The sequence below is a fragment of the Diadema antillarum genome, unplaced genomic scaffold, assembly GCF_040938485.1.
Source record: "Diadema antillarum isolate AM-2024a unplaced genomic scaffold, OU_Dant_1.0 seq00000821_RagTag, whole genome shotgun sequence".
Taxonomy (NCBI): Eukaryota; Metazoa; Echinodermata; class Echinoidea; order Diadematoida; family Diadematidae; genus Diadema; species Diadema antillarum.
The window spans coordinates 803,049-824,754 of NW_027271698.1; the positions used below are offsets into that span (position 1 = coordinate 803,049).

At 39.0% G+C, this 21,706-nt stretch overlaps 1 protein-coding gene across 1 annotated transcript in view; it reads left to right on the forward strand.

The window, feature by feature from the left end:
• The first annotated feature begins 1,342 nt into the window (after positions 1–1,342).
• Positions 1,343–21,706, forward strand: part of LOC139739863 (fibroblast growth factor 8b-like) — a 72,384-nt gene continuing 52,020 nt past the window's right edge. Inside the window, exon 1 of the mRNA XM_071650467.1 lies at positions 1,343–1,410. Within this exon, the coding sequence (XP_071506568.1) occupies positions 1,391–1,410 (20 nt within the window). The 5' untranslated portion in view covers positions 1,343–1,390. The remainder of the gene's footprint in view (positions 1,411–21,706) is intronic.

Below are 21,706 nucleotides of genomic sequence, written 5' to 3' on the forward strand. Positions count from 1 at the left end.
GATGTAATCACGCACACCTCATTTGCACCAGCAATACTGAAAAAAAAAAATGATGCATTGTATACACAGTATTAGTTATGGAGCCGGCAGTTAGTGAAGAAGAGAGAAACGAAAGGAAATAAGAAGAAAGGGGGCAGGTAAACAGAAGACCGACTCGTTAATGTAGCGTTGCCTTTATCGCAGTCACGTAGCTTCTTGATAGGCTTACCGGGTAGGCCTTGTACTCTTTAAGGTACCCACACGTGACAATGAAAATATCATTGCCGAACAAATCGTCATCAAGAACATCACTGGCATGCCCTACAGAGATTTGTTTTTCCTCAAACAACGAAATACACACAAGGATTAAACCAGAAAAACGGGGACTTCCTTGGAACAATAATTTTGCCCTTTTGTCTTTTTTTTTTAATGAAACAAAATATATCGGCGTACCGACAAATTTTGGTCGCTCATTTTTGTTTTGTTTTTCGTCTCTAAAGCTCTTGGTCAAAAGTGAAAGCAAAAGGTTCCATGTGTTTGTTTTTATTCTAGTAAATCGGTTCCAAAGTTGCGAATGCAAAGTGAAATTGCCGCACCATCTCCTGATGCACACATAAAAACACACCTACAAAGACAACAACAAAATCTAATGCATAGTACCCCATCTTACCCTGACAGTCTTGCTTTTAATTACCTTCATTGAATCGTTTCCATCAAGGTTTGTGTGGGACACACAACTGTTGTGGGAAAGGAATCCAGTTTCGTAAGACTTTGCCTCATCAATTTACCTTCAAGAGAAAGAAATTGCAAATTGAAATGTGTAACTTCTGTGAAGTTTCTCTTGTGTGTGAATGTGTTTTAATTTTCACAAAAACACATTGAGAACCGATAACCAATAATCGTCGCTCAAGTTTGCTTGATAATCCCACAAATATGCCTATCTGACGAAGACCTTGTAATTTGGTTCATAGGATTATTCCCAAATTGTCTTGCGTTAAGGTGCGTATCCAAAGGTGTTTTTTTTTACAGAATACACCTGTAAAGTCGTATCTAGAACCCTGTAAAGTATGCCTAATGTGTCATAATGATGATGATAAACTACGATTACGGAAAGAGGCCCACTTAAAAATTGATGGTGAAATGTGTCAATCACGATAGATGGCGCTGTAACCCTTAGTACAAGGGACTCTGCATGCAGCTATTAACTGTGTGTGAACCCCTTGGTATAACCCATCCAGGTAGCCGCCTGGCTCGCGCGTCAAAAGAAAACAAAATTAGCAGACGATCAAGAAACCGAGGTGATCGCGGACGAACGGGAGTATCTCACGTTCCCGGACTGTCTCAATTATCCAGGCAACGGCTAGTAGACACTTTCATCCGACATGTGACTGGGGAACTCCATATTATCTCTATGACATGTGACATGGTCAGGTGAGTGGAACAACCTTGAAAAAATGTCGTTACTATGGTATACGATTGTTCTTTTTAGCAGCAGGTTGCATTGAACATGTGTGTGTGTTTTGATTGCATGTCTCGCGCGTTTCGATGTAATAATATGCAAGGACTTTACCGGCCTTAGAATTATTTTTGTCTCTATCATAGGTCAGCTACTTTTTACGGGAAATCGATTGCCTCTGTCTATCGAAGTTAAAAGAAAGGCCAAGAGAATGGTCCCGGAAAATGGTTACAACCTCCCTATTTGAGGCTATGTATCTTTACTGCATAGTATCTTGTCGTCTGACCTCATTTAAACTTGCGAAATTGCATCAGTAAGACTGGCACGATAAACAATATCGTAGGCCCTAATAAAATACACCTGCTATTCGTAAATAACAAGTTATCAACGGACCTGTAACACGTACAACAAACGGCAATCAGAGTCAGATATATTGACACTCGTCCCGGCAGAGATTACAATTTGAGTGTTGCACCATTGGTAAATTACCATGCATTTACAGGTGTGTGTTCATGACTAGTAATTATTCATAGTGTGAAGGTCGCCTGTGTATTATGGGTTTCTTATGTTGCTTTGAATGTAGTCAGTTGATGCTGTGTCTAGCAATGCAGACTCCAAGACGTATGACTGTATGTGGAAAGCATTTTCGTAACGGTGAGGAAGTTGGGGAATTCCGAAATTTAGTAAGTGATTTAACAGTCCCTGATGGAGTCTTTTAATTTGTTGTATACAATGTAATACACTGCATATCAAAATCTTTTGAATGCACGAAGGATTTTGTAAACTATTGCGATGAGTGCACCCACCACGGCAGTGCGGGTGTCTTGTCACGTGAAAACTTTGAAGTTGTGATCTCGAGGAGTTATTATGACTTCTGCATGTGATAGCTTTGATACAATTGAAGTGGAATTCATTGTCTTTTATTTTTAACAGGACGGTCTACATGTGAGTTGTGTGTGTGTGTGTGTGTGTGTGTGCTGTGAAATTATGTTGATACATTATATCCAACATTTGAGGGTTCCTTGTCTTACTGTCGCATGAATTAATAAAAAATGAATCTTACATCATCATTCTTTTGCACAATTCCAAATTATAGCGATTTAACGATTTCTTCTTGAAATTATAGAGAGTCCCTGAGTTTTAGCTCCACGTATGCTGAATGGTATTTGAAAACGATTAATTTGTTGCTTTTTAAGGATACATTGCACCAGGTACTGCGAGAAAATTACAAGCGCCCTTGGCAATGTTGTTATCTAAAGTACATATGTGGTTATTTAAAGTACATGATCATTCTTCCCCGATGAAATGTTTTTTGGCTTTGTGCATTGACAAAAAGAAAATTACGAAGAAGGGCATAAACTAAAGTGCACGACCGTGGGTGACAACGCGTTTAATTGCGTTCACGTTTTAAAGTAAACACTCGTGCGGTGTTTGTTCGTAGATAAGTGTTAATATTGAAACATATCATTGCTTTATAATTTAAGTGACTCTAAGATATTCACACGCCCCAGTTAGTTGTCGTATGATATACGACTTGACTGGTCACGGGTTAATCAGTAATTATGGCGGAGGCATTTCAATTATTTCTTGCGAGATTATTGCATCTGTAAGCGACCTATGTTCCCGGCATGTGGCGACGCAGATCGAGTAAATATTCTTATCCCTTATTTCATATCCCCTCCAAACCTCTTTTGTAGAGCACAACAGCGGGAAACAATTTTGGCACTTCTATTTCAAGAGCGAGTTGTTTGCCGAGGTGATAAACCGGCTGCCCTCAGTCCATGAACACATTTTACACAGTGCAACTCTCCATAACTCTTGATTAACGGTGCAGCGCGCCGTATATTTGCATATCTCATGCCCGCATTCAAGTTAATATTTCAACGAGACGATTTTCACAATTTGGTGGAATTGGGCGTCACGCATCTGCACAGTTGAAAGATTTGGTGCTGTGACGAGAATTGGGATATTGGTTACCTGTGAAAAATTGCAAATCGATGGCAAAAAGAGTATACATTGTTTCGTCTCAGACTGATAAAATTCCTGATATGTCTGTAACGTAAAAGACTAGATCAAGCAAAAGAGGAATTGTTGTTAGCTATTGAACAATATTCATTATTACGTCATAATAGTTATAAAGTTTAATGAGAAGTGATATTCCCTACCTAAAGTATGTGATTGGCTAAAAGATTGATTGCAGTGGATTTTTTCTTTCCTGGCAAATACTCGAATAATGTTAAACATGGGTAGAAGAGCTACATTGCTTCTCCCGCAATTCTTGATCGATAAATATTTTCAATTTAATATTTTAGTTATATTTTTGATTTTATTTTTTTTAACCACGATACGAGCCCATATATTGCATGTCAACACTCACAGGACACTGTAAGTTTGGGGGCATTTTGCTGGATTAAACTATTGACTTTGAAACGGAGGTCCCAAGTTAGAGTCCTGACAAGTGCTCACGTCCCTGGACAAGATGTTTTTGTCGACGATATATCCCTCTCGACCCAGGTGTAAAGAGGGTACCTGACAATGCTGGAATGATGGCAGGGCCCTCTGGAATAACAGTGTTTATACTGCAAAGGCCATCCACATTAAATATTATTATCACTGTTATTGGTATTATCATTATTACTATTATCATCATCATCACTATTATATATTATTACTATGATCATCATTATTACATTTAGAGGCGGACTTTTGGTGTCTTTGCAGTAATTTGTTATTTCATGGCGTAATATCGAATTCTTCGAGGCAACACTAGAAAATATGCTATGTACCCCCTCAACAAAAATCAATTGGTCATTTATGTAGATTTAAAAAAAAATCAAACAAGGATTCTGTTTTTTAATTCTCTACTGCTGGAAGTTGTCACATTCCCTTTATACCGCAATCCTATTTTGTTATGTCATTATAAAAAGAGAGTTCCATAATAATAATAATAATAATAATAATAATAATAATAAGGTCTTATTTACCCAGGGTAGCCTCTTCAGTGTTGCCACTGCTCTACCAGAGGGCCCTGCTATCATCATTACCCCAGCGTTGCCAGGTACCCATTTATACACCTGGGTCGAGAGGGACATAGTGGGTAAAAGCATCTTGTCCAAGGACGTAAGCACTGGGCGGGATTCGAACTCGGGTCCTCCGAACGGGAGTCGGGAGTCTTATCCATTATGCCACAGCGCCCCGAATTTTCAAAATGTTGTGTAGACGATAAGTACTAGCATTCAAAAACTTGAAGATTGTGCTGCCAATATTTTGATTGTACAATAGAAAAACAAAATCTGCGTTTTTTTAACAATGTACTAGTAATGTATTCGTGAACTGCACGATTAGGAGAAAGGACATTATGATTCATAGTTATAGTAATATAATTGTACCCAACATAAAAATCGCTATCAGTATTACACTGTATACGGTTGCACAAAAATCCACACGGTTTGTAAATTCGACGAGACCTTACGCGTTTTCTTTCTCTACATACATTCCGGTACGACATCATGTGCCCATTAAGATTATCCATGCGAGCGAAAATACACGAATAATGACATCTTCTCTAAATAGAGCATGGTATTTTCTATTTGTAAACCCAAGGCTACGGTACCAAATGTGAACGTGGTCCCATGATACCTAAAGTAACGATTATTTAAGGCGATTTATCCTTTTTTTCTTTAAACCCCAAGGTTATGAATATAATCGAAATTTCGTTGACGCAGGTATCTCTTGAATCAATATTGATGATGCGGAACAATGAGTATTTTTCTGATCTGCAGAATAAATCAGAGTACGGTTAGAATAAATATTATACAATCACATGACACTATGACTCATCACACACCTTGTCACTTGAGAAATCGGTCATGTTGATCGTACTTGGTCTTGCTCCTTTGAATCTGAAAAAAAAAACCTGATATCTAGGGGCCATGTTTCAATAAATGGGTCGAATCATCTTCGATTGAATCATAAACTAAGTGAAGTATTGGGATAAACACGGTAAATATGTTGTAATAATGCTATTGTTAAGTTGTCTATGTGAAAATGAAACGTACGACACACGCACGCACACACACACATCTGTATATAACAAATATAATGTACACTGGACTCCTAAATCAAACAACGTTGTTAGCATATGTATCTTCAGGTGATATTCATCTAGACTATTAAGTAATTTGGAGAGGGTAAAAAAAGGTACTTTTATTGTAAAACTGAGAACTTTGTACTCGGCTATTTCTAACATCTGTCTATTATGCAAGTATCTTTAATGCAATTTATGTTTTTATGGATTCGTGATAGTATGACATTCAGGATTTTTTCCCCTCTCTTTTATTGGGGGCCTCCCGTTGCATGATTTCATAATCATACCACAGCAAGTTTCCCAAGTTCAAAAGTTTTATGACATTAAATTGCATACCGGATGCAAGCGCGGAAACACCATCAGTTATATTGAACGATGGATATTTCCGACGTATATAAAAACATAATATCGAAAGCATTGTACTTGCAGTGTTTTTCCGACTGTGGATGATGATGTTATCAACCTCCGACTGGCAAGCACCTATATATAATTCCTAGCTGGTAGCGCAGAAATTCTTCATAAGAAGTTAATTTTCTCGTTGATGAATGAATAAATCCACCCGAGTGATTTTAGCATCAACGATGTTGGACAAATCATGACGATGCCTCGTTGCTGAATCTCTTACAGAATAATGGTTCCTTATGCAGGAACCCTTTATAAGAACATTGTCTTGAAAGAAAAATTTACCCTAATTTGCTCTATTTTCAGTTCTTTACAAGTAAAAAAGATTAGATTTTCGGCTTTTTGAATAATGTTCTTCTGTTTGAAGCATTGTGAAGTTCGCGCACTGTCTCTTATTCAACCCTAAAAATCAGATTCCTTGCGTGTGCTGGTATATCGTAGAGGTAAATTCAGGCCTTTCCTCAAAATGAATAAACCAGGAAACTTGTTCCGATGGAGGGGGAATAGATACTATAGATTTCCAGTGAATTTATTCGAACTGTCATTCACGTTATTTTTAGTACAAAAGGGCAGCGTCTCTCAGGTGACATAGAGGTGTTTTTTTTTTTCATTACCCGCCCCCCCCCCAAAAAAAAAACTTAACCCTATAAAGCCCAAGGGGGGGGGGGGGGCACAATGTGCCACTCCTTTGCCTTTAATCCAATTTCAACCAAATTTGTCGACTCTTCCTAAAATCTTATTCCGTACATTTTGATATATAATTTAGCTATATTTCATATTGCTGGTTGCCATGGCAACCATAAACTGACAACGATGTCAATCAGATTTGTATATTTTTCTGTTCCAATTCCAATTAACAATTATTATAGTGAATGAAATGGGCGTTTCTTGGCTGAAATTTGCTGAAGAAACAAAATGTGAAGTAATTATGAACCTGAAATGTTTTCCCTATTATTTCCTTTGTTTGCATGTGACAACGGCATAAAACGATAGATATAATAGAGATAATTGAAAACAACAGTATTTTCCAAAGATTGCCATTCTATTTTGTGTCATTTTGATTCCTTCACCCAGGTTATAACTCTAATATCATTTATTTATCACATTATCAACCTGCAAACTTAAAATTCCAATATTATGGAAATATGAATTGTGATAACTATGCATGTACCTATCCAAAACAATACATCACAGGTCTCATAATGTATTTCTTTATATTGTTATGAAAAGCGCCCCAATGTGGTGACCTTGAGAAATTTCAACCCTAACAAATAATGAGCTTCGACTTGCACATCATTTGTGGCAAATCTGAAAATGATTGATCCATAATTAAACATATATACTTGGGATAAAGAAATTATACAGAAAAATCATGTTTTTATATTTCTTATGTGTTTCCTTATATTTTGGAAAATAGCGCCCTCTATGAGTGACCTTGAGAAAAATCAAATGTGCGGTCATGTAGAGTATGACTTGCTCTACCCATGTGCCAAATATGACGATGAAACATCAAACAACAACAAAGTTATATAGGGGGCACAATGTGCCCCCCCCCCCCCCTTGGGCCTGGGAAAGGTCAAAATAGCTTGGGCATTACAGGGTTAAAATGCCATACAAGATGTTGGCAGACAGTATTTTTTCATCCATGCAAATTTTTATTGCGTTTGCAAAAGAGATACACGACCTTTAATTTGTAACCGTCTATGTGATTCACAAGAAGTGCAGGTGTTTCACTTAACTTTATTAATCATTGATGTATAACTATACATCACCCTTTACTTGTAACTGTTAAAGATCACATTACAAAACGACAACCGCTACTACAGCTATTACTACTTGAACTACTGTGTGTAAATGCAGACTACCGGCAAGACAAACTTTTTGATCAAGATACTTAAAGCTGCATTTCAGTTGTCTCTATAAACACCTAATGATAGCTTTTGTCTGGTCAGTGATCTGTTCGTGAAAGGCAAAAAGTTTTTCAAGAATAACATCACGAGATCTTCACCAATTGTTTTGAATTTAGAATTCCAAGAAAGTACGGTAGACAGAGCAATGACCAAGGGCGTAGGACTCACTGCTGAAACAAAGAAAACAAGAAAGTGACGGCACTGGACAAACAAATAAAGCAATCGATTCAGACGACGGGAATTGACTCAATGTTTGTGAGTTACATTTTTGGATAATCAGAACTGATAAGAAAAAAGGGGGTTAAGCGATTCCGGATTTTCACTGCATATCGTGAGAATTCTGTGACGTATACGTCGTTACCGGCCGGCGTAGCTGCTTAAAACCAGCCACTGCCGATAAACAGCCAAACAGAACCCAAAAAGAAAGAAAAAAACAACAACTAAAAATGGCGCTTGAAGGAGTGACTTCTCCATATATCGACTTTAACAGTTATTGTATGACACTGTCAAAATATGCAGAAAGTGAAAGTAAAGGAAGTTCGACGCTCTATCCGTTTGTCTAATGAAACCTGTAAATGTTATTTTCCTCTTTTTTTTGAGGGGGTATTGATATTCTCTATCATTCTTTTGTCCATTCTCCATTATTATTTTGTTGGGTATACACGGCTCAGTGAATTATTATTATTATTATCTATTCGGCTTTCAATCACAAATATCAACAATAGTGCCTGCATCATAGGTTGTAACATTGTAAGATAAGTCTGAACTTGCTTTTCTTTTCTTTTCTTTACTTAATGATTAGGGCCTACTGTTTATAATGATGTTTTTAGTTACATATTACTTTTACTCGTTTTCCATCCTTTTCTGTCGACATTTCAATGTATAAGTATTTCATATTGCGATATGGATTTTTTTATTTCAAATTGACCAAAAAAATGTAATGGCGTAATGTATACTTGGTATTTTGTTGTACTCTTTGTTGGATGTTGGATGCAAAATAAATGAAACTGAACTGGAGTGAACTGAATGTTATGATACGGATGCCAAATACAATATTCGATTGCTCTGTTATGGCGCATCGTACCAGCGCAAGAAAACTGGTGTGTTAAGTTTCACACCTATAGGCAGGTTTACTGTGCATCGTTGAACTCAATTGTGTATACGTGTTCAACAGGAATGTTCTGGCTTGAAACAACTAGCGTTACTTTCACTCGCATCTCATTTCCGTTATGGTGTAGACCTACACCTGTTTAGAGCTTCCTTTTTAGTGTGTGTGTGTGGGGGGGGGGGGGGGGGGGGGGGGGGTAAGTATATATTAGATGGGAGTGGGAGAGGGTATATAGGTGGATCCAAGAACATGCGAATACAATGTACCAGCCCGTAGTCGAGTATACGCGTATGAGGAATTAACAGTAAAGGCCTCGGCACAGAGAGCATGCAAGGTAACGGCAACGGTCCGGCTTTTTGCTATATTCTGGCTCTGTTAAAAGAATCAATAATGCGGTACAAAATCACCCAAAATTTTATTGTTTTTCTTTGTGTGTGTGTGTGTGTGTGTGTAATTAAGCTAATGCTAATTTTAGTATTTTATTATTGCTGAAGTATATTGAGTAACGTAAATTATTGTGGAATCTGTAGATATGTTGAATAGTATAAGATTGTATATAAAGTTTTGGTATAATTATGAAACAATATGTTATGTAAGGCGCTTAGAAACTTTATTTAGCGCGGTAAAATGTTAATTATCATTATTATTATTATTATTATTATGTCAAAATTAAGAGCAACACAGTCACCGGTTGAACATTCATTTCGTAATAAAATCATTAGTGGGGAAGTGATATAGTGACAGAACCAGACATTGTTCCTTTTGGCACACTGTAGCAAAAAACAAAACAAAACAAATCAAACACAAACACAAACAAGCAATCCTTAACACACTTTCGGGTCTCTGAACACACCTGTCCTGTAAGGAGAAGACAAAGAGTATACATGGGACTCCATTTCAACCTTATTTCCTGCCGTCTTCATTCATTCACAACTTTGGGTTGACGAAGACAGACCACTTTGAAAAAGGTGTGGGTATCTTGAAGTATATGTTGAACTGAAGTAGAGCCTCTTGGTTCTTGCACTATTCGTGTTATTAACCATATTCCGTTCTACTAGAAAGCGCGACAAGTGTTCTCAAAACAACAAATCATGTGGGTGTCGGCGTCGGTCCCCTTTTGGTAAGTTGCGCCAAGTGTGCTTGATAATATTCCGGTGAAAATACGCAAATCACTTCTGAACAAACAAACAAGCCAAAACCTCCTACGATGGCACTCGAAGTATCGTATTCATGGTCAAATGTGTGCTCACCGGATGTCTACGTTGTTCGATCTAGATCTAAAATTATCTCTTCACCGCAGATACCTGGCACGTGCAGGGTGGTTATACTGCTTACCGCAGCGGTACTTCATTACAGCTTTATGTGGTTCACTATTTGTGTACATGATAGTTGGGTAAGATTGTCGCATGGGCTTCTAAGAACATTAACGCTTCCTCTGGACTCAAAACCAACGTACACGCACGCTAGCTCGGGTGTCAAAGTAACCCTGAACACTCCCCTGCCTTGCCACGAACACATGCAGGCTGGATTTGATTCCTGAAGTTATCCGACGAAGTAGCAGCACCTATTTAATCTTATCTTCAGCACTTTTTTTGATGGAAATTAATGACTCAAAATATTGACTTGTGTTTATATCGTTAGCAACATTCAACGTTTAATCATTAACACCTTTAATCTAAGCTTTCTTTCAAGCGTTTTATTTTTAAAGTGGAGTACAACTCATCTCTAACTTATGTTTGACTTAAAAGACTTTAAGAATTTAGCAGGCAGAATAGTGGCAGTTTCTGTAAAATCAGACATGGAATATAAATATAATAAAATGCAAACTTTTTGGAAAATAGTTAAAGGTTATCAACCAAATGTTACGCAAATTAGGTCATCGCCTTGTTGAATCCTTACTGTTTTTTACAAGGAAATATCGTCATATTTTGGTAGATAATTTGACAACTGCAATCCCTCCTCTGAGAGAGTTGATAAAGTTGACGGTATATCTCACGTTTCATATTTCTTTAAAGGACTCTATTTTGTGGACACATTTTTTCAAACTACGAGATTTCGTAAATTTCATTTTACATGTGTGATATTGATAAAACATCAGTTCTGTTGGTCTAGTCTTATTCTGTTTCGACAGAACTTTAACTAAGTCCTTGTTATCGCACCGACATCTAAAGTGCATAAGATGGCGACGGTATTTCCGAATGTTGTTGTCCTGAAAGGGTCAAAGGAACGATGGATTTTATGAACTATCAATGTACAAAAAATATCTCATGCGGAGATGATTGCAAATGATATCGCAGACGAAATCGAGGGGTCATTTGCTATAGTAAGTCTGTACCCTATGATATATACAGAATACCAGACGGGATCAGGGGGGCATTTCATGAAGCAGTTTGGTCGGATATTTTTCTGACAAACTGTTACAAGCTACTGAAATCCTTGTGTCTGATTGGCTGAGAGCAAATTTGTCTGAAACTTTGTTTGACAAAAAGCTTCATGAAATGCCCCCCTGGTCATTGCTGTGATAGTCGGTAGCAGGAACGATAGCAGCACTGATGTAATTAAACGCCTGTTAGTGAAAACAATTAAGGACAAGGGTAAGGATAAAAACAAATCATATCTTCACACGTGGTATACCAAGACTCACAGTACTAAAAATAAGGTATAGTTTTGGTTGAGATGGGGATTCAGGTTTTAACTTTTTGCGAGATAATCAGAAATCACTTATGATATGAAATATCAAAAGAGCAAGCATGAAATTATAAGAGGTATTAATGATGATAATAATGATAGTGGCTATTGAAAGGTGGAACCCACCTATTATTACGACCATATTGCCTTCCTGTGTTTGTGGATATATCTCAATCATTCAAAACCGCGATTTTCATCAAAAGTAATAACTTTTAATCCCGCTGAGAATCATATGCTCCTTAATATTTCATATATAAGTGGTTTCTAATTATCTCTCAAAAATCTGAATCCCTATCTCAGCCAAAACTCTACACATTACAAACTTTGTTTTGGACCTTCGGAAGATCAAGTGTGACCTGTCTTTTAGTATTGTTTTAGATTTGATTTGATCTATAGTTATACTAATAATGGGTGCAAACACAATTACTGTGATGATTTAGTGGTGACAAACATCTTTGCTCCAAAGTTCATCTATGTTAAACAATTACTCCGGGAAGGAGAAAAGGAAGTATATGGAGAGGAGAGAAAAGAAGGCGATGGAAAGATAGAGAGAAGGAGAAGAAGGAGTAGAAGGAGGAGAAAAAAGAAGCAGTACAAAGAAGAGAGCTACGAAGAAAGAAAAAGACGAATAGAAGTACAATGTAGAAGAATGAAAAAATTAATTTATTGCTGAGTGACAGAACATTAACCAATAAACCAATTACTATATATTTTCTATATCGATTAACATATTTCAATATATTACTGTCACCTTAAACAAAGAAATTGCACAAACACACAAAAAACAACAAACAACCGGAACATATCATTTTCTTTTTGATTCATAGAATAAAGTTTAAGGGGAAATGAGATTCCGACACCATCCTGTGCCCAGCCCGCGTCATCTACTTAACCTTGGTACCAGACTTAAGAAATGTCAGACAGTACTAGGAAGCTCTCTCCAAGGTTTGTGTACATCCTGTTTGAGAACCGACACTCTTACGTTCGCGTGACATAAACGTCTGTCAGTCTGGTCGGCTGGTATCATCGCTAGCGCCGAGTCTTATGGGGTGGGAGGAGAGACCAGACGGCCAACGCAAAGGGCTCCCGTGAGCTTCGGCTGGCGATGTCCAGCGAGTTCCGCCTAGACGTATCAACAAGAGGATTTGCAGGTTGCTTCCCAGCGGGTATACCTTTTGAGGTCCGCTCCTATTTGTAACGGAAATCATTTGCTGACCCGCTATTGTTTTCGGTCTGGGAAATGTGTCAAACGCGCATCATTTCCGCCACGAAACCCGGCTTGTTTTTCAATCTCTCGTGTGAGGCAGACTTATACCCACCGACCTACAGCCTACCAATGAAGGAAATGTGTCAAACAGGGTTTTTTTTTTCGCTGCCAACTTCCCCGCCAAAAACCACCAGTATATCTCATATAATATAGTTTACTATCAACTAAATCAAGCGCTATTGCATTTTTTGTTTATTTTTGTTTCCTGTCAACAATAGTTAAAGGCAGGAAAGGCACCGATTGGAATAGCAGATTTGCGTGTGGGCAATTCTTCTCAAGAAGTTCGGAATAGATACGCTGACCTCAAATGTATTGTGCTTGTATGCTCCTAAAGGAAACCATAGCATTGTAAATTATCTTAGTTCTTTTTATCGATTCGCAATACCCGGGGCTCGTGCTTGACTCGTGTTTGATTCTATGCCATTAGAACGATTAGTACCTATCATATTTTATTCTATAACGCTATATATATTTTTTATCAATTTCCGTATTAATAATCTTTTTATCCCTCTATATACAATACACTACATTAGTTCAATTCATCTTCTACATTTTCTTTCTGTCATTATAATCAGTAATGTCGATGTGATATGATATGATTATCTTCAAAATTTTCGGTCATATTGTCATTGGCAGTGATGCTGTCAATGTCATAATTGTTATTATTATCATCGATCTCATACAGTTCTCTACCAGCCACGATTTTTTTTAATTTTTTTTTTGTTTGTTGATGCGAGTCATCTGCCTTGTACACCAGAGCAGTTCTCCCATACATGGTGCTGTTTTTGTTTTTGTTTTTTTTTTACCGAACGAAGTCTCTGAACATGAACACACTGTAATTATCAGGAATGTATGTTCATGTTACCTCACTAGTGCAACCCCCCCCCCATAAGAAAAAACAAAACTACACAATGTCCAAGCAAGCAACACCGAATAAACTGGCATAGCCCACTCCGAACACATTATAGGCACCCCCTGCGGAGAAAAGTAAAATACAAGATGTAGGTGACAGGTCAACGAACTGAAATTCGTCGAAAAGAAGCCTTAAAAGGACACATCTTCCCATCACCGTCCTTCTGCCATTGGCATTAACCTAGACGACAGCTTCCGCCTCAGCTGTGCGGGCACTTCCGGTATCTTTTTATCTGATTAAGACGGTATTTATCGATTCTGACTCAAAACTAGCGTTGGTTTATATCATGTCGGTACGGCTGGAGATACTCCACGATGTAATGATTTTTCTTCTACACTTCAGCTTTTAATGCTTAGCTTACAGCTCATTCTTTTGCATCTGTACATATTGCTATAGGATTCCAAGGCAAGTGGTTTTCCTTGTTGATGGGTTCTTGTGGTTTTCCCTTGGAATGAAACTCTGGGGATATCTTATCAGTGTTTTTAGTTTTGTTTTCTTGACATAGTAGGCTGTAAGTCATTATTTTTACATCTTCCGAATCTATGAAAAAAAAGGTGACAAATCCGCTAGACAAGGTGTGTACAAACTACTGGAAACCCAACCACAGAACTACGTAATTATTATTTGAAGTCCCACAGTTTGACAGTCGGTAATATACAACATTGAATATTCTTTGACGAAATTTTACCGTTCTCGTTTATCTCATAATCCTCGAATCTTTATGACATTTATCAAGTTTCAAAATCTTTCAAAAATAGTGGATCGATCACAAAGCCAACCACAACCAGTTTGTATCCAAGTTCTGAATTCATCTTCGTTACCAGAATTTGATTGAAAGTTTTTACTACGACATACCATCATTTTTATTTCTTTAACTGATGACTCCACATGTCATCTGTCCTTGCCAAGGCAAGACATGTCATAATAGAAGAAAAGATATTCGCCATATGGGGACTGGATTATCAATTGAGGGAAGAGGCAATATTGTTTAAAAGGAAAGGGTGAAGTTTGTTAGCGTTCCATTATACACATGATATCATCTCGACCTATAAATCTGGGTTCGGACGTCACCTTATGACTGTCAAAAAATTGACCTTCGATCGTCTGCTCGTCTGATAATTTCACGTGAATGTGGAGATGTGTGATCGTGTGTGTGTGTGTGTGTGTGTGTGTGTGTGTGTGTGTGTGTGTGTGCATCAGCCAATACTCTGAACAAACTTACCTCGATCAGTTGTCTCTCGATTTCCACCTGGCCTCGACAGCAGAGCATACCTTGTTGGTCAGCCACCCTACAGGCTATAGCTGTATATAGCCTGAACCACTGTGGTGCCACTCTCAATGTCTCACAATGCTGAGCTACAGCGGATATGGGCCAGCTACCACGTGAGAAGTTCGAATCAGCTCTGATATACTCATCAGACCGAGACAATGCCAAAGACAACCAGACCAAAACGAGAAGAAAAGAAAAATATTTCTTGTACTCGATGGTTGTATGTGCGTCTGCATTAATGTCGAGCTTTGTGTGCTTGTCCCATAATTGGGAGGCAGTGTATAAATCACTCAGATGTGAAAATGATATGGCGCTGGGTATATAGGTCTAGTGGGTATTATACCTCAAGAGTGAGCAAGAACATGGCGCCCATCACTCCCATCTCCCTCTCTCCTTGAGCTCTTTCTTTCTGTCTTCGTCGTATGCATCGACAACACTCCACTCTATCGTTTAATTTTTCTGTCAATCTATTAAAAGTCCACATATCTCTCGTTCATAGTTTCCATTCACCTATGAATCCCGCCGTTCATCTTTCCCACTTTCTCTCTCAGCAGCTCTACTACTACCCTTTCGTTCCTGACTGCGCTTCCCATAGCTCCATACGATGGTGGATCGTTTGAAGGGTTAACAGAAAAGGACCTCCAGGCTATAACATGGGAAGACTTTCGTTTGTCTCGTTCTGCTCTAAAACACATGTCAGAGAAATAACTTTATTATGGCTACGATTTTCTGTGAAGGGAAAACCAATGGATAATGGATGGATGGCGTTAACGGAATTCATCTAGTATAGAAAATCCCGGTGCGTTTTTATGATACGCGTATACGCCCTATGTTTATTGCTTCAAATTTATCGGGCCCACTGAATCAATACAGGCAAGAGATGTTCGCTTGATGTCGAAAGTAAGGCCGTTAATGGTAGGACGCAGGGTCTTGCTTATTAACCTCTTTTCTCTCCGCTTTTCGTCGTACGAACAAAAGAGGTGAAATGCCTTGAAAAAGAAATATTAAAAATGTAAATCTATTCCCGTCGTTTGTGCTGCATCAAATTTTCATCTGTATGATTATAATGTGTGTCAACTTGGATTAACTTGGATTATTCTTTTTTGGGGGGAGGGGGTGGGGCGGACCATTTAACGTGTTGAGTTTGCTGATGACTTAAGCAGACTTCAAGTACAACGTGTGCGACCGCTAGCAATGCGTAGATTTTACCAAATTTCAAAGTCGGATTCCGAATTAAGTGTCGAAATCTATTACATAAAAAAATAGGTAAAATAGTGGACCTTATGACTTTGGTTCCAGATATTTAAACTGTTGATGTACTATAAGGTACATAATGGGGTTAGGACCTATTTGAATGGTATGATCACTTACGAGTCACATACGTTCAGCGACACTGTGAATTTCGAGCAGGACGGCGACGTTCACAGATAATGCCTCAAAGGGTCGGCCGCAGCTCAAGCCCAGCAGGTACCGTACAAAACAAAATAAATTCACGCGCGATAGTTGAGACTGGGTGCATGCAGGGGCCAGCGATATATCGATCTACGATACATGATTGCATTGTGTGATCTTCGATAAAGAGCGTTAACGCGACAAAAGACAGCATGAATGTTGTCCGTTTGTGAAGTCAGATGGGGGCCTTTCAGATGAAAGAGAGAAATTCGATTAAGAGTGGTGTAAGGATATCTGTCATGTAGCAAAAACCAAGCCCTTTCCTTATGGGGTATCGTTTGGTTAAGCTCTATCCGTCATGTGATAGTGGTGTATCAGTCCATCCACTGATAACAACAGTCGCTTCGTCTCCCAGGCGTATTTATCAAAACCCAGGTCATGGACATTTGTATTTTGGCAATGATCCTAAACGTCTGTGGCTTATTGGTTTGTCGTCTTCTTGTTCTTGGTTGTTATTGTTTTTTTCGTAAAGTGCGACGTGGATTGGACCACGCACGCTTCTTTCCTCTCTACCTTTACATCTAAGCTAGATAACACTTTCGGCTGATGCCGGTTACAAACCCCAAGGGACCGCGGTTACTTGTTCAAGAAGAATGAATGTCGTGCATAATCGTCGGTAAAATCCCATCATATACCTGTTAACAGTTGCAGGACTTGCACATGAGATGTGCTGGAAAAGACGGGTGGGGGTAGAGACAATAAAGTGCCAGCGTACCCAGGCAGAAAAAAACATGATGTGAGTATGCGCAGGCACCCTATTCAGCCATTGAATACTATTGAAGGGATGGTATAGTTTTGTTAATTTTGGCTGAGGTGGGGATTCAGATTTTAACTCTTTGCGAGATAATTAGATACCACTCATGAAATATAAAAGAGCATACGATTCTCAAGAGGCATTCCGAGTTTATTTGAAGAAAATCGGTTTTGAAATGGCTGAGATATCTATAAACAAGTTACAACAAAGTGGTCCGAATAAGAGGTGGGTCTCACCTTTTATTAGGACCTCTTTGTTTTTGGATATCTCAGCCATTTAAAACCCTTTTTTCATCAAATAAACTTTGAATGCCTCTGGGTATTTTGCTCTTTCATACTTCAAAGGAGGTTTTTCATCATTTCACACAAAAAAGTTGGAAACATGAAGCCCAATCTCAACCAAAATTATACCATCCCTTTAAGTTGTTCACAGTCGACCAATCAGCATGGTAAACTAAAGGAACACTTGTCACTTATTTTTATGTTATCTATTTGTCCGGTGAGTCGATGCCGTCACGGATGTCTGTCCTTTTGTCTGTCTCTTTCTAGCTTTTCTTTCTTCCACCCGAGCAAATCTACTGTAGATAATGCTTAAAGTTAATACAATCAAGAAGAAGTTCATTAGACATACCTTGCTAAACATGTAAACATGAAAACCAAATTACGTATTGCGTTCTCCACTCCCTATAGAGTAATAATTCTATATACTACATAGTAAGTATAAAGGTGCTGTCTCACAAAACATATACTGAAACATGTAATTGCTTTGTCCAGTGACAATTTATTCTTGCGCGTGGGTGTGAACGAGAGCTACAATATAGTACATATAGCTTGTAATCCGTTTGTGGCTAGATTTTTTTTTTCCTGTCGAATTTTCGATGATCATTCAAAAATCGCTTTCGACTATACGCACTCCCTTTGTGATATGAAGTTACGTTGATGTAATTGATAAGATAGGCTGTTTAGGAAGTGAACATTAAATCAGGGAGCAAGGTTAGCAGCCCATGGAAAAAAAAACTCTCCAGCTCAGGATTTTCACTGCAGATAAATTCAAACTCTGGACTATGAAAAAAAAATCTCATGGGTTCGATTTCCTGCGCGGCATTTTCGTTTTTTCAAAAGTATATTTTACACAGCCTGTCCCTTCTGACCGTGGTGTGGCAATGGGTAGTTGGCAATGCTGTTGTATAATGTCAAAGCCTTTTAGAGGACAGGCGCTTATACTAAAATGTTTAAGGCATTCTTTACCATTTGCAGATGAAATAAAAAAACACCAGCATTAGTGCTTCAAAATAGTTCTGAAATGTGAGTTAGGGATAGAAACAATCAGTGTTAAAAAGTTGATCAGTATAATCAGTGGCAAGTATTGTTTAATATACAACATGTGAACAATAGGTATGATAAAATTACAGTTATGGTTTAGTGAGAAAATTAGTGATTTTTCTTTATACTTAAGGCTTTATTGCAAAATTTTTATATTATGATAGGATGTTTTGTGATACGATTGACCAACACTTACAAATATGTATCAAATGTGATAACTCGAACATGTTTAAAATCACTGCTCCCAGTGGTAAACATTACCTTCAAGACACACACTCACAAACACACACGCACACACACAGACATGTATATACATATATAATGCATATCCTAGGACCCTGTTGTCATCGGAAGGACGATCCATGAGTTGCTATGGGATGTTTGCTCACCACTTGGTTTGCCGTATGTTTACATGTAATGTCAAAATATGCAATTAATAGAATCTATTCTATATCAGAGCCCTGATCTGCAAAACCTGTAACGGCAACCTCTACAAACATTCTCGTATTCGAGGCAGAACCCTCCACGTACCCCCCCCCCCCTTGCCTTTCTTGTCGTTTTATTTCGCCTGTCTCACATCACCTCTTCAATGCCTTGTCTGCAGCTATCCCAACTGTCGGCCTTTCTCCTCGCCTCTCACCGTTCTTCCGTCCGGCTTGATATGCTTGCCTATCAGCCATCCTTCCTTAATTACGCTTCCTCTTCCCGCTATCCAAAACATTGGCCTACCTTAAAGATCATCAAGTGCTTTCTGCTAATTCTACCGTTTATCCGACCCATCAGACAAGACTAAGCAGGTTCGCTTTCTTGACACTCAAGGACACGAAGGGCAAGCTTTGATGACAACAAAATTCGCCCTTCCTCCCGTAAGTGCAGCCCACCCGCTGTGAAATATCGCCCCCTATTGCCCGAATCGACATGAGCTCATTATCAAATTGGTTAAGTATTTCTTCAAGGCGCACCGTGAGTAAGGCAAAATGTGCCAAGGGTTCACAAGAACTCTTTTACGCTTTGCTCGATTACACTTTTGTTACGCTGGATCTTTTCACATCTAATGAAGCAGGGGGGGGGGGGGGGATGAATTTGCGTAAACTGTATCGTTAGAGCTGTTCATATCTAATCAAGTCGTGATAAAAACAAACAAAAAACTTCACCATGACATTAACTGACACTTATCTTAATATTACGTAGATTTAGAAAGCTGAGCTCATAACAGGCTTACTTTTTATAAAGTTTTAGTTTATCTCTCTCCAGTATAAGGCGAAAAAATGTGTAGTTATTCTTGCTTCATACACTGTCATTTCTCCAATGTCTTCATAAAAGATGGTATATATTCACCATAATCACTCAAACAGCCTGGGCTATTGAAAATACAGAACACTGTCTCGCCGAGCCGCACGGTAATGTGTACACGAATGTGATGTTGCGGTGGTATTAAACTTTCCATTAATCGAAGAAAATCGAATTTGTTTGGTTTTACCTCGCCTGTCATGTTCTCCTATGTTCATTCCATTAAATTAATGATTGGCCATTTACAAGGTTAACCTGCTGTAATTGCCAAGAGCGAACAAAGTGCAGTTGCTTTGGGATTAAATCTCTTTTAAAATTCGTTTTGCCAGCTCATTTAGCAGTTTCTTATTCTAATCTTCATAATGTTGTTGATTTCATTAGGACAACATGTTTCTTAAACGAAGGTCACAGCCAAGGTTAATTTGAAACATCGCAAACATACCGTGCGAGTGTTTAATGAGTGCCCATGTTGTTAACCGTTCTCTGCAACATGACTCCGTCGCGGTATTCTAACTCATATTGCTGCATCATTAATCGCAACCCCCTAGCAGGTTAATGTGTCTCGGGTCAAACGGGGGCTAATCGTTGCGAGCGCTGATGAAACAGTTACCCGCTCGGCGTGACTGGTAATTTGGATCTCCGCGATATTTTCTCCTCGTATTAAGATCACCGGCTTCTTGCACCGTTCCAGCCAGGCAAGTGCACAACGTTTGCCCTCTTTCAGTCTTACTTCACACTGGGTAGTACATTACTAGTCAAAGGCCGAGGTACATCGTCGAATTAATGCATTCGCAATAGACCAACTGGTGAGTGCATTGTAGGACAAACTGTTCAAATCGATTAACAAATATTGCAGCGATAATTTCCCGCATCGCTTCCGCCAATGGAGAAAAAAAAAATCGTCAGGACGCCGTCACATTCTTGTGATAATTCAATCTTTGTTTGAGGGCAGTGTCTGCAAGCAGAATGGCCGGCGCGATAACCAGGCTATTACGCTTGAAATGCATATCATATCAAGTCGTTACAGCTCTAATAATAATCCGGGGAGAAACGACCACGACCGAGCTTTCAGGGAGGGGAGGAGTACGAAGGTTAGAGGATTCGTCCTGCAGGCAGCATACCTCAAAGTTGTCTTGTTTAAAGGTTTGGCGCTGAAGAATGATCAACCAATCAGAGCCCGATTCATTCTCTAAGCCCCACCCCTTCTCATCAAACAACGCTCATTCAATTAGGTCGCACCGTATTTGCACTCCACCTCTCGCTTACCCCGCATAAATAATTCAATCTTACCCCCCCCCCCCCCCCCCCCTATTTGAATTTGCCTATGAAAAGATATACCCTGCCCCTGGTTTCTTTTCTGCGTTTCTTTCAATTCCCCTCAACGCCCAGCAGCTCTCCATATCCGAGTCTACGCCACACTTTGCCAGATCGAACTTCTTGGCTCCGCGCGATTCTTTGGAAGTCTTCGAATGCGACCAAGGTCCATTCGATCGCCAGTCTCCTCTGAGGTAGGACCATACACAGGAGCGCTATCCGCAGGCCACGGGTCTCCCTCCCTTTCGATGCTCATTCTCAGATCCCGTCACATGTAACTGGGACGTATCAATCGGAGGCTCTTCTTGATTTCTTCAGGAAAACAGCCCGTTTGCTCCCCTTTTCCTGTGAATTGAATGCTTGGCAAGGTTCCATTCGGATTTACTTTTCCTACGGAGTTGCTGCTCAACAATCATTGCCCCCACTCATTCTTCCTCTCACCCTCTCTCTTTATCTCTCACCCTTTCCCTTTTCTGTCTTCCTCTTTCGGCACT